The following is a 13,781-nucleotide window of genomic DNA, read 5'->3' as shown; positions in this document are numbered from 1 at the left end:
TTTTAACATTTTGGGGACCTTTTTTGAATTATTTTCAAAATCTTTGATTTGCTATTAAGCACAGATGTTGGCTAACAATATGTTTTACTATATGATAAGGATTTTTTTCCTTTTCTTTTTTTTAACCAAACAGCTGTTTTTTTTCCTGGTAGTGCGTTTAGATTTTTTATGGTTTAATTATCTGAACTCAGTTTTCAACGCTGGAAAATTATAATAAATACTTGGTATATTCTTTGTAGAAATTTTTGAATTCGTGTGAAGGCATGCTATTGTGTCAGGTAACCCTTCTGCTTTATTGAACCATGGTCTGGGGACTTCTATTCTCTTCAAAAGCTCTGATTACATTTCCCCATTCCCCTACATTTCTGATTACTGCTTTGCATCTCCATGCAACCTCACAGGTTTTGAATAATTTTAACTTGGCCTCTATTCTGCACACAGTGAACTCTCCCCTTTAGGTTAGACAGTGATTCCCTTCCTGCTTAACCTTTCTGAAGAATCTGATGCACAGTCTTCTCCATCATTACCTCTTCCCTATTCCACCCCTGTGGCACTGATCTGTTCCAATCATCCCAATGAAGCCAATGCATTGCCAAGAAACCTTCTCCTCTCTTGCCTAAGGCCCAGTGTTCAGGGTCCTGTTGTCAGCGAATCCAGGGTTCAAGGTTTGGAGTTCAGGGTCCTCATTTATTGTTATTGGTGATCAATGCCGAAGATCGAAGCCCGAAGCTCCATCGGACATCTGGAAGGGAGGAGAAGGGAGGAAGGAGGAGAAGATGGCGGCGCGACACAGCGTGCGCGGTCGTTCCAAATGATATCGTATCTGTGAAGTAGGATGCTGTGCACAATCCTGATTTGATGGAGACAGACATGAGAAGCACGGAGGAACATCTGGAAAATGCCCGCTTCGCTGCCATTGCTACTGTGTGATCGAGAATCTCCGGAGGGGAAGGCCCCAAATCCTCGGCCTTGCCTATTGCCTGTTGCCAGGGCCAGGGTCGAAGCACTCGGCAGAGATGGTGCTCGGTGCATCAGTATCGGGAGAGCTGGTCAGAGGCTCGGAGTTTTCGGACGGATTCGGAGTCAGACTGTGGTCGGATGCTTCCAGGATGCTGCATCGGCAAGTTTGCGGCGCTGGAGGTTCACCGTCTGTGTGAGATGGTGGGACTTTCGAGAGACTTTGAGACTTTACCGTGCCCGTGGTCTGTTCTTATCTAATTACAGTATTGCTTTGCACTCTTGTAACTATATGTTGTAATTATGTGGTTTTTGTCAGTCTTTCAGTCTTGGTTTGTCATGTGTTTCTGTGATATCATTCTGGAAAAACATTGTATCATTTCTTAATGCTTGCATTACTAAATGACAATAAAAGAGGACTGCATGTCCTCATAATCTAAAAAAAAGTTGAGGCCTGATTGCTGAAGTGTTGGTCTGTGAGTCTCTGTGATTTCACTGGGGAAGTCGAGGCCCAATGTCTGTCAGCTCGAATCTACTGAAGGTTGGAAGCCAGAGACAACCTGTCCTGCGGGTTAGAGGACAGTCTGTCTCTGTGCGTGGGTGGTGGGGTAGGCTGGAATGTGGGTTGTTTCGCTGATGCTTTGTTCTTGTTGTTGATAGTGTGCTCAACTAACGATTCGACTAATGATCAGGTTTACATGTCACATGCACATCATACAGTGAAATGCATTGTTTGCATCAACCACCAGAAAATATGTCGGGGGCAGCCCACAAGTATCGGCGTGCTTCGAGCACCGACATAACATGCCCACAATTTATTAATCCTAATCTTTACGCCTTTTGAAATGTGAGGGGAAACTCACTAGCCATGCAGAGAGCGTGCAAATTCCTTACAGACAGGGGTGAGAATTGAACCCGGGCGGCTGGAACTGTAAAACATTGCACTGGCGCCGGAGTGTGTGGCAACACGCGCGGACTGCCCCCGGCGCATCTGCAGGTTACGTTGGTTATTAACGTAAGTGACGCATTTCACTGTGTGTCTTGACGTAGCATTCTCCTAGGGTGCATCACAACCTGGTATGGAAGTTGTCCTGTCCAAGACAGGAAGAAGCTGCAGAAGATGGTGAACACGGTGCAGCACATCACACAAACCAATCTTCCGTCCTTGGACACACTTTACACCGCACGCTGTCGGGGCAGTGTTGCCAGGATAATCAAGGACACGACCCACCCAGCCAACACACTTTTCATCCCTCTTCCCTCCGGGAGAAGGCTCAGGAACATGAAGACTCGTACGGCCAGATTTGGGAACAGCTTCTTTCCAACTGTGATAAGACTGCTGAATGGATCCTGACCCTGATCTCCAAGTATCCGGACCTGCATCTCGGTTTTTTTGCACTACCTTACTTCCCATTTTTCTATTTTCTATTTATGATTTATAATTTAAATTTTTAATATTTACTATCAATTTGTAATCTAGGGAGTGGGAAGCGCAGAATCAAATATCGCTGTGATGATTGTACGTTCTAGTATCAATTGTTTGGCGACAATAGTGTATAAAGTAAAGTAAACGAATCTCGATCTGAATCTTGTTGGTTGACTGGCTTGTCATATGAAGAGTGTCTGATGGCTCTGGGCCTGAATTCAGAGGCGTGAGGGGTGACCTTATTGAAACCTATCGAATGGTGAAAGGCCTCGATAGGATGGATGTGGAGAGGATGCTTCCCATGGTGGGGGCTATCTGTAGCAAGTGTAAATTGTTTTTTAAATCCTTATATATAACCTTTTCCCCCACTTCACTTGATCTTTCCCCATATTCAAAAATAATATCAAGTGGTTAATATTGGGTCGAGTTGTTCTCCGATCTTGGCCACTTACTTGCAACCGTTTCGTCGCCATACGAGGAGACACCATCAGTGCGCTATCAACTGTGGTGCGTCCTCCGCATGCTCGGCCTTTACGTACTCATCAATCAGCCGAATAGTCGTCATTACGAAAACTCAGTTGTGCCGTAGGGAGGAGATCTCATCACTCATCGGTTGCGCGGCAAACTTCATGCGTTGCAGTCTGGAAATTTGCCTGCGTTGGCTCATAAATGGGATCAAGGTCTCCATGTCTGTTTACAGAACAGTCTGCGGAAAACCATGCTTCTAAGAATTCTCTCGCGTACTGCCTGTTATTGTACTTGTCTGCCCATCACCCTACTCTCCCTTCTGAGACACCCTGCCTGTCTACATTATCAGACATCTTTTAGATTAAATATTAATCTTGATGTTTGCCTATCCATTCGGCTATAAGTAAAAGGATCCACTAAACTATCTCCAGGAACGGGAAGGAGAGAGAGGATAGGGATGTCACAGTGGGTGCCTGGGTGAAATGTACCTTTCAAACAACACCACTGAGTGATTACTAGGCCTTTATAAAAACGACTCGCACGAAATGCTGGGGGACTCATCAGATCGGGCAGCACCTATGGAGAGGAATAAAGGTCTCGGCCCGAAACGACGCCTCTTTATTCCTCTCTGTAGATGCTGCCTGACCTGCTGAGTACCTCCAGCATTTTGTGTGTGTTACTCTGGACTTCCAGTGTCTGCGGAATCTCTTGTGTTTATAATAATGGTCTTTGTTGAGCTTAATTCTACACATTTGCCTGTCATATTTCTAAATTTCTAGCAGTGATCGCACATCAGAAGAGCCTTATTAGCTGTACAGGTTTTTTTAGAATGTTAATGGAATCTTTATTTCAATGCAATATTAAAACAATAAATAATATGTTTACATCACCACCAGTACTCTCTTGGCCAGACAGTAGTTTGGCTTCATATACAAAATGGCCTGGGTACCAGGAAGAGCTGGAGGAGATGCACTCTGGCTTCAGTCTCCCCAATGAATACATTATTCAAATTGAAGGTTTAATGACTACAGGACCGGTATGATGTCAGTGATAGGAATACTGCATTAGACGAGCAAATGGCTCAATGGACAAAACAAGCAAGGATTCTGCAGTTGTTAGGAATCAGAAGTAGAAACAGAAAATGCTGAAAATACCCAGCATCTGTGGAGAGAAAATCAGAATTCAATTTTCAGGATGACGACATTTTATCAGAAAGAGGATGCAGGGGGAGGGGGAGAGAGCATGCGGAATAGCTTGATACGAGGGTCTGAATGGGGCAAATAGACAATAGGGCCATTCGGCCCTTCGAGCCAGCACCGCCATTCACTGTGATCATGGCTGATCATCCACAATCAGTATCCAGTTCCCGCCTTCTCCCCATATCCCTTGACTCCACTATCTTTAAGAGCTCTATCTAACTCTTTTTTGAAAGAATGCAGAGAATTGGCCTCCACGGCCTTCTGAGGCAGAGCATTCCACAGAACCACAACCCTCTGTGTGAAAAAGTTTTTCCTCAACTCCGTTCTAAATGGTCTACCCCTTATTCTTAAACTGTGGCCTCTGGTTCTGGACTCCCCCAACATCAGGAACATGTTTCCTGCCTCTAGCGTGTCCAATCCCTTAATAATCTTATATGTTTCAATCAGATCCCCTCTCATCCTTCTAAATTCCAGTGTGTACAACCCCAGTCGCTCCAATCTTTCAACATATGACATTCCTGCCATCCCTGGAATTAACCCAGTGAACCTACGCTGCACTTCCTCAATAGCAAGAATGTCCTTCCTCAAATTTGGAGACCAAAACTGCACACAATACTCCAAGTGGGGTCTCAGCAGGGCCTTGTACAACTGCAGAAGGACCTCTTTGCTCCTATACTCAACTCCCCTTGTTATGAAGGCCAACATGCCATTAGCTTTCTTCACTGCCTGCTGAACCTGTATGCTTACTTTCAGTGACTGATGAACAAGGACACCCAGATCTCGTTGTACTTCCCCTTTTCCTAACTTGACATCATTCAGATTGTAATCTGCCTTCCTGTTCTTGCCACCAAAGTGGATAACCTCACATTTATCCACATTAAACTGCATTTGCCGTGTATCTGCCCACTCACCCATCCTGTCCAAGTCACCCTGCATTCTCATAACATCCTCCTCACATTTCACACTGCCACCCAGCCACACTGTCATCTGCAAATTTGCTAATGTTACTTTTAATCCCTTCATCTAAATCATTAATGTATATTGGAAATAGCTGTGGTCCCAAATACTGTACTATTGGTCCTGGCTGTAACATGGCGATAAAGGCATCATAGTAAAAGCGAAACCAGCTCTCCACCCCCCACCCCAAAAGAAAATATTAGAGGAACTCAGCAGATTAGGCAGCATCTATGGAGAGGAATGAACAGTTGACTTTCAAGATAGACCGTTCACTAAGATTGGAAAGGAAGGGGGAAGAAGCCAGAGTAAGAGGGAGGGGAGGGGAAGGAGTACAAGCTGGAAGGTGATAGGTGAGGCCGAATGAGGACAAGGTAGGTGGGTGGAGGAGGGGGATGAAGCGAGAAGCTGGGAGGTGACAGATGTTAAAGGTAAAGGGCTGGAGAAGAAGGAATCTGATAGAAGGCCTTCGTATTCTGGCATCTTCCCATCTTCCCCGTTCCTTTCCAGTCCTGATGAAGGGTATACCCCCCCCCCAACGAAACGTCGGCTGTTTATTGCTCTCAGAAGCTGCCTGACCTGATGAGCTCCTCCTGCATTGTGTGTGTGTGTTGCACTGGAGTTCTCGCACCTCTTGCGTCAAAGAGAAGTATTTATGTTGCTGAACAAGAAACAAAAACCGTTCCTTATTCTAACTGTATAGCAAACTTGAGTACCTGATGACAAAACTGGACCAACACACACAGAATGCTGGGGGAACGCAGCATCGGATGGAAGGAAGAGTCAACAGTCGGCCGTCTGGGTCCCTCCAGCATTCTGCCTGGGTTGCTCTGGATTTCCAGCCATCTGCAGACTTTCTCGACTGCGGCGGACGCGCACCGCAAGCAGCAACAAATCCGTCTGTTGAGTGAACTCAAGCGGGTCGAGGGAGGAGGGCGGACTTTGCGGCTCGAAACCCGCGCACCAGCTCACCAGCTCACCAGCTCACCGCAGAGACGCCCGCGCCCCCGCACACAGACAGATACAAGGACGGAGGCGGAGGAGGGGGAGGGGCTTCCCGCACGGAGGAGGCGGGGCCTCGCGTGATTGACAGCGCGGCCTGGAGGGGGCGGGGCGTGCCGGTCACGTGGGGCACACCGAGGCGGTGGTCTGTGTGGTCCTGGCGGAGCGGTGCGACGGCGGGAGAACGTTTGAGGCTTTCAGTCTGAACAGAGTGAGCCCCGAAGAGCAGTGGGACGGGACGGAGATGGAGGCGGACGCCACCGAGCAGCTGAAAGTGCGCCGAGTCGAAGACAAAGGTAGAAAGGCTGAGGGAGAGGAGATAAATGGGGTGGAGGATGGAGAACCCGATGCCCCCGCTGTATTGCAGGTGGACGCGGACGCCCGTGTGAGGGGGCAGCGGGGTTGCTGAGGGAAGGAATCACGGGGAGGAGGCTGTAGCCGCGGCCGTTACCTGTTTGTCCGCAGTCCCAAGCTCAGGGGGCGGTGTCGGGGATTGCGGCCGGCCGATCGATCGGACCTGTTGACAGCGGCGCTGACTGCGGCTCTTCTCTCTCTTCTTCTCCCGCCCCCACCCCCCCGCCCTGCACCGTTCTTTTGCCCCCTTCCTGGCCCTGTCCTCTGCCGCTGCCCCCTCCTATCCTCTGCCCCCTTCGGTCCTGTCCCGATCCCTAGCTCTCCTGGAGCCATCCCCAATCCTCTTTATCTTCCCCTCCTCTCCCATCCCTTACCTCCGTTATCTCCCCCGCCCCCCCCATTGTCACAACCCCGATATTCTGCCTCTACTCCATCTGCCCCACCCTCTGCTACCCTCCCTCCCTCTCTGTCTCCCCCACCGCCAGTTGTTCCTCTCACCTAAACCACCACCACCTCCCCCGTCGCAACTCTGGGATCTGTTTCTGACTTTGTCCAAGATGAGGGGCACTTCAATCAGTTAAGGGGGTTATGCCAACCTCTAGTACCTACCACTTCCCTTTCAAGTTTCCGTTCCCAAAGTAATATTAAAAACAGGGAAGTTGTGGCTGACTCCTCTGGCTACTGTATTTCAAAGGGCACATACCAGGTTTACCTAACATATTCCTGAAATTTTATCATGGTTTTAATAGGGGAAAGATATATCTGGCAGTATGTCTAACCATCCCTTGTTGCAGTTCTGTAAACAGAAGTCCTGTTTTCAGAAGATTAGCAGAACTTGATTATTTACTGTGCAACAAATCTGGAGGTGTTGATATGATGGTGCTAATATAATTTCATGAAATGATATAGTGGTTGTTGAGGAAATATTAACACAATCTGATCACTAATGTTCCTTTTTTGGGGGGGATTTATCACTAATCCCAAATTTTATTTTGTCTATAAAATTGAGCAGCTGCATCTCATTCCCACAATTTTAGTTAGATGTAGAATGTTTATTATTCTAGTAACTTCTGCTCTGCTTCAGATTTGGAACCCATTTTGTTACTTATTTGTTAACAGGATGTAGCATCCATAATTGCCACTGAACTAACAAGGCAGGGAAGATCAGTCTGACTGATGCTATAGCAGTCACAGCAACCAGAATAGGGTGTCAGATTTCCTTCCCGGAAGTAGACTGGATGGGTTTTTCCATCAACATTTTCATGGTTACCATTACCACGACTATTTGTAATCCCAGATTGATCTTACTGACATGAATTTAAATTCCACAACTATCACAGTGGAATTCAAGCTGGTTTATAGTCTAGATCTGGGATAGTAGGGGAATTGAGGGTTATGGGGAAAAGGCAGGTAGATGGAGATGAGTCCGTGGTCAGATCAGCCATGATTTTATTGAATGGTAGAGCAGGCTCGATGGGCCAGATGGCCAACTCCTGCTCCTATTTCTTATGTTCTTGTATCTCATGTGGTTTTCCAATACATCATTATTGCTTCCCTTAACTCCTGGGGTTGGAGACCGGACTGTGTGCGTGGGAGAGTGGAAAAGGGGCTTATTTTGCTGTTGTGGTTGATGTTTCTTAAGGTTGTTAGAGCCAGAGGTGGTTAATGGGGATAAGCTCCCACTATCAATTAAATGCTCCCAGTGGTGTGTGTCTCAAATAGCCTCTGACAACCAGGTCAGGCTCCTGGCCTTCATGCGTGGCTGAGTTACTAAACCAGATGGAACTGTTTCTACTGGCAGGAGAAGGGGCAAAGGCGGGTTACTGGTGCCCTAAAACCAGTCACTTAAGGCAAAGGGGGTTTGTCTGCAGTGGTTGGCAGCTCAACTAGAAGGGAAAGTCTGATCTCAAACCTCTGCTGCCTTGTGGCTATACCCACTCACAGGGGAGGCTTCAAGAGTAAACCCCAAGGGAAAAATCTGGAGCTGGAGTCCCTAAAGTAGCCCTACGTTGAGTTCAGTGCTGACTGACAACTCCTGCAACACAGCTGGTGCCAAACTGTATCAGTCTCTGCTATTCCTTTAGATTAATCGTGTGTGTGTGTGTGTGTGTGTGTGGTGTGTGGGGAGAGCCTGCAGTATGGGCAACAGCTCGCTCTCCATATTGTACTGATCTGGCTTGCGTGGACAGTGAGGATGCAGCATCCGTGGTTGACCCTGATCTTCGGAGGGATTACATTTGTTTTGCTGTTGTTGCCTGGCAGCGTGTGGCTCTATTGGCGCTGGAATGCGGGCTGCCCCCAGCACACCTTCAGGTTCTGTTGGTTATGAATGCAAATGGCTTATTTCACTGTATGTTTCGATATACATGTGGTGAATCTTCTCTAGTCTAAAACACTTATGCCACTGTAATATGTTCTGGTGTACCAGAAATTAGATCTATTAGCACCTTTCAAAGGGGGAATTGTACAAATACTGAGCTCAGAAAAATAGTTGTATGTGTGGGCAAACTGAATTCTTGCTTGAAGGAACCAGTACAGATTTGATGGGCTGAATGGGCTCCTGCTGTGGAAGATTATTGTGTGATTTCAGTAGCAGGCTTGTGAAGTATCTTGGGATGTTTATCTCTGTTAAAAGTAAAAGGAAATTGTTGATAGTTCCCTGGATGGTCAGCAGGGGAGGATATTCCCACTATCCTCACTTGGTGACATTTGAAAAGGTTCTAGCAACACAATAGATTGTAGATGTTGAAAAGCTGGAATGACACACAAAATGCTGGAGGAAATCAGCAGGTCAGGCAGCATCTATGGAGGGAAAGGAGCAGTTAATGTTTCAAGCCTCATCAGGGCCGGCATTTTGTGTAAGATTCTGACAATAGGTTTTCTCTCTGTGGTTCTTTTTGGAGAGGTCTTATTAAAATTATGCATTTGGGCTGGTGTAACATACCTGCTTTCCCAGAGTTTTGAAAGCAGTGATGAGTAATAGTATTAGGGCTAGTTATTATTTAGCACCTTTGTGTAAGTGCTAGTGACTGAAGAGCGTTTCATCCTGTCTGTGCTGAGACTCGTACCTGCTTCAGAGATAGTATTGTTGAATTTGGTTGTGAAGCTTTCCAATGAAACAGTCTGCTGGAGGAACCCACTGGGTCGAGCAGCATCTATAGGAGGAAAGAATTGTCAACATCTTGGCTCGAAATCCTATACCAGGACTTGATATTGAAGGGTTTCAGCCCAAAGTGTCAGCAATTCCTTCCCTCCTATGGATGCTGCTTAGCCCAGTTTGTTTTCCAGCACATTGTTGCTCCGTATTTCAACATCTGCAGTTCCTTGTGTCTCCTTTCAGTGAAATGTCATGTGACTAGCAGGGAGTTAGCAGAGAGCAACCAGCACATTCTCAGAAGAGTACTTCTGTGGAGTTGATGAAATTGGTATAGGGTGGAATTGACAGGATTAGAAAAGAAAACAAATCCTACTTGTATAGTGTAGGTATGTAGGTAAAATAAAAAATGGATTTGTGTAAATGGTGCTTGATGGTCAACACAGGGTCAGTGGGCCAAAGGGTGTATGATTCTCACTGTTTCTCTAATTCATTACCTTGGTATCTATGCTGTAGAACTAATCTCACTTGAGCCAGTACTTCAGTATATGATCCATTTCTTGTTAATTCTTCACCTCTTAATCATTCTCAACCACAGGTACTTGGCTAAGTGTTGTGCACTTTCAAATGTTTAAAAAGGCAAAATCTATAATTGTATCCTTGGGTGTAAAGATTTAGATCCCGTGAAACTTCTTTCTTTGCCTATTTTACACCCACTGTGTCTTACTGAATCCTAGTGATGGTGCTGGTGAATTCATTTTGAAAATCTTAAAGAAATGAACTTCTTTCTTCCCTTTTTCATCATGCCTTTACAAGTGTTCCTTTTTCTGAACCTGTTGACTGCCACCACTCTCGAAATGTCCTCTATAAAGTATCCATGTAATGTTATCAGTATTTGAAACTCATTAAAATCTGTTCACTAGAAGTGCTGGGAGCCCGAGATAGTCTGACTACTGCTGCATTTCAGCAACTGCCTCTTCCCAAGACAAGCAGAAGACATTTCTCGAGGAGTTGCTGTTACCTCATCAATAACTTGTCCTATCATTCTGGGGCCACCTTTACCCTTTTGCTTAGACCTTCATAGTGATTCATTCATTTTGGTTTTCCCAATGATTAATGCATTTGCTGAGGTTAGGCTAGACTTGAGAAAAGTGAATGATGAGAAGTCCTTACAGTAGAATAACTTTTAGAATTTTGCTTATGAGGGTGGGGTTCTGAAACGAGGGAGAGTGTTTGATCAGTAATAAAGTAATTACCAGCTGATGGTGTTGTGGCATCAGCACTGGACTTCGAGGCAAGTGGTCCCTCGTTCGAATCTGGCCGGCTCCTTGCACACTCTCCACCGTGCTGGGTTGAGCATCGAACTAGCAACTCGGCCTTGTAAAAAAAAAAGACAAATTGAAAAGAAATAACAAAGTTGCTACTCGATGTGCCACAAGGTGCAGAGAGGAATAATAAGTAATGAAGTAATAAAGTTTAGGTTTTTTCTCCCAGATTTAAAGATCTGTAAAGATTAGCTTTATTTGTCACTTGCACATTGAAACATACAGTGAAATCCATTTGCATCAGTGAGGATTGTGCTGAGTTGGCTGATGCAAGAAGCAATTGAGAGATCAATTTAGGCAGCTTTTTCAAATGGAAGCTAGGTTAATACAAGGGAAGGTGAAGCGCATTATTCGAAAAGGTTCAAGGTTAGATGCTCTGGGACATTAGGAGATATGAAGACATGGGTCAAACGTATTCCTGTGCTGCCATTTCTATGTAACAAAGCTTGAATTGTTTAAACATCTTTCAGGTAGACAGGAAAGTTTTGGGCATGATCAAAGGGCTAATGGAGAGCTGGAGACCAGAATAAAGCAGATTTAAATTGTATTACAGTTAGCGAAAGTCTTGTTAATACTGTAAGTAGTTCCTGCACCACACTTTGGAAGGATATATTGACTTTTGGGGAATGCATTGCAGATCTACCAGACTGTACGTGGATAGTTAAATTACTGGAAGGGATTGTCCACACTTTTGTTTAATCCCAAGAAATTTAGAATGTTGGTGGGGGGGGGGGAGGATTTGGTTTAGATTTGTTGTCAGATTTTTTTTGTGTCTTTTCAATTTGACGAGGTTAAAAATTAATACCTTGGGAAGTCTGTTTGCATGTCAGGCCAAAAGTTAGCCATTCTCAGATAGGAACCAAGACCATTCTCTTCAGTGCCTCAAGTAGCTTCGGTTTTGATGCTCTCCTTACTCACCCTTTAATAAACACTGCACTGTATGTGCTCTTGATGCTTGATTCCTTTTCCATGCCTGATACATCACCAGAGTCAGTTCTTTCTGTTCTTGTCATAATGTTTTGATAGGTCTCCTCCACAATGTAACCACTTCCATTTCTTAATTTCCAGCTCCATGTTGACGTCCATAGCTTTGCTATTTTGGGCATGGTCTGTGGAATCCTTCCCCCTAAATTTTCTAACTGCAGTTTTGTGACTCTTATTTAATTTGTAATCTCTGCTATAACTCTAATTTCTGCCCTTTTGGGGTTTGGCACTTGATTCTGGTACTCTAGTAATAGAATATCTCCTCATTGCCACTTCTTTTCTGTGTCCTCAGAAAAATTCATCTGTTTTTTTCCATTCTTTTTCTTATACCGTAAATCAAAAAGCACTAGACGTCTATTACGTCATCCATCGTTCAGCAGTGTCTCTTGCTTAGTTAGGTCGAGCATTCAAGCCCTACATTGTACAGAGTAGAGATGAAGGAGAACAGTGCAATGGATGGTGTTCTTGTTTAGCCAAGACATTAAATTAAAGCCCTGTCTTTATTTATTTGCTTTTCAGGCTGAAGGTACCATTGATAAGGCCTGCACTTTTGCCCATCCCTAGTTGTGCATGATATGGTAGTGATCTACTCTGTACAAATGTAAATAGAGATTCCGTGATACTAATTTGAAGAGCAGGGACTTTGTGCGCAACATGTTAAAATGCCATTGAACATCACATGGTCACATAATTTTATTGAGTGTGCATTTCTGGCATTTAAACGGTAACTGAACTTCAAAAATACTGCTTTTGCCGTTAAAGCATTTTGGCACATCCCAAGCCTGAGAAATGTTTTGTACAAAGGCAAGACTTTTTACAGATATATAGAACTCTAAGGGAGGCTATAGTTGATGGAAGCTAAGAGGGTTGGATTTCTTCTGTGCCGTATCTGAGATGCAGTTCAAAAATCTTTGGAGTAAATTAAAGGGGACATTCAAAGTAAATTATGTCACCTTATACAATACTGAGATTCATTTCCTTGTGGACCTTCACTGTTTAAAAAGAATGAAAATCTGCACACAAACAACCAATGTGCAAAAGACAACAAATTGTGCAAGCACAAAGAAGAAATAAACAAAATAATTCATTTCAAGATAATACAATAAATATAATTCTGTACATGAGAAAACTGCAGATGCTAGGAGTCGCTCCCAACATGATTGCCTTGTCCATTTGCCCCTCCCCACTGATCTCCCTCCAGTTACTTATCCTTACAAATGAAACAAGTGCTACACCTGCCCGTACACCACCTCCTTCACTACCATTCAGGGCCCTAAACAGTCCTTCCAGCTGAGGTGACACTTCACCTGTGAGTCTGTTGGGGTCATCTACTGTATCTTTTTCTCCCCAGTGTGGCCGCCCATACATTGGTGAGACCTGACGTAGATGGGTAGATGCTTCGCCAAGCACCTATGCTCCATCTGCCAGAAAAAGCGGGATCTCCAGGGGGCCATCCATTTCAATTCTACACCCCATTCCCACTCCCACATGCCAGTCCATGGCCTCTTGTGCTGCCATCAGACCACACTCAGGTTGGAAGAACAACACCTTATGTTCCATCTGATAGCCTCAAACCTGATGGCATGAACATCAATTTCTCGAACTTCCAGTAATTGTCCCCAACTCATCTCCTTTGCGATTCTCCATTCCCATTTCCCTCTCACCTTCTATTCTTATCTGCCCAACACCTGGTGCTCCTTCCCCTTCTCCCATGGTCTTTTATCCTCTATCAGATTCCCCTTTCTCTAGCCCTTTATCTCTTTCACCAATCAAATTCCCAGCTCTTTACACCTCCCCCTCACCCGGTTTCATTATCACCTTGTACTACTTCTGCCCCTCCCCAACTTCTTACTCTGACTTTTCATCTTTTTTCCAGTCCTGATGAAGGGTCTCAGCCTGAAATGTCGACTGTTTACTCTTTTCCATAGATGCTACTTGACCTGCTGACTTCCTCCAGCATTTTGTGTATGTTGCTTAAATAATTCTATGTTCATTTATTGTTAAACATTAAGGAAATT

The 13,781-nt window shown here is 45.0% G+C and overlaps 1 protein-coding gene across 1 annotated transcript in view; it reads left to right on the top strand.

Moving 5' to 3' along the window:
- The first annotated feature begins 6,120 nt into the window (after positions 1-6,120).
- The window catches only part of stom (stomatin), a 70,985-nt gene continuing 63,324 nt past the window's right edge, over positions 6,121-13,781 (top strand). The window contains exon 1 of the mRNA XM_063073471.1: positions 6,121-6,302. Coding sequence (XP_062929541.1) covers positions 6,251-6,302 — 52 coding nt within the window. The 5' untranslated portion in view covers positions 6,121-6,250. The remainder of the gene's footprint in view (positions 6,303-13,781) is intronic.

The sequence above is a fragment of the Mobula hypostoma genome, chromosome 21 (assembly GCF_963921235.1).
Source record: "Mobula hypostoma chromosome 21, sMobHyp1.1, whole genome shotgun sequence".
NCBI classification, from domain to species: domain Eukaryota; kingdom Metazoa; phylum Chordata; class Chondrichthyes; order Myliobatiformes; family Myliobatidae; genus Mobula; species Mobula hypostoma.
This window is presented reverse-complemented; position numbering and strand designations above follow the sequence as displayed.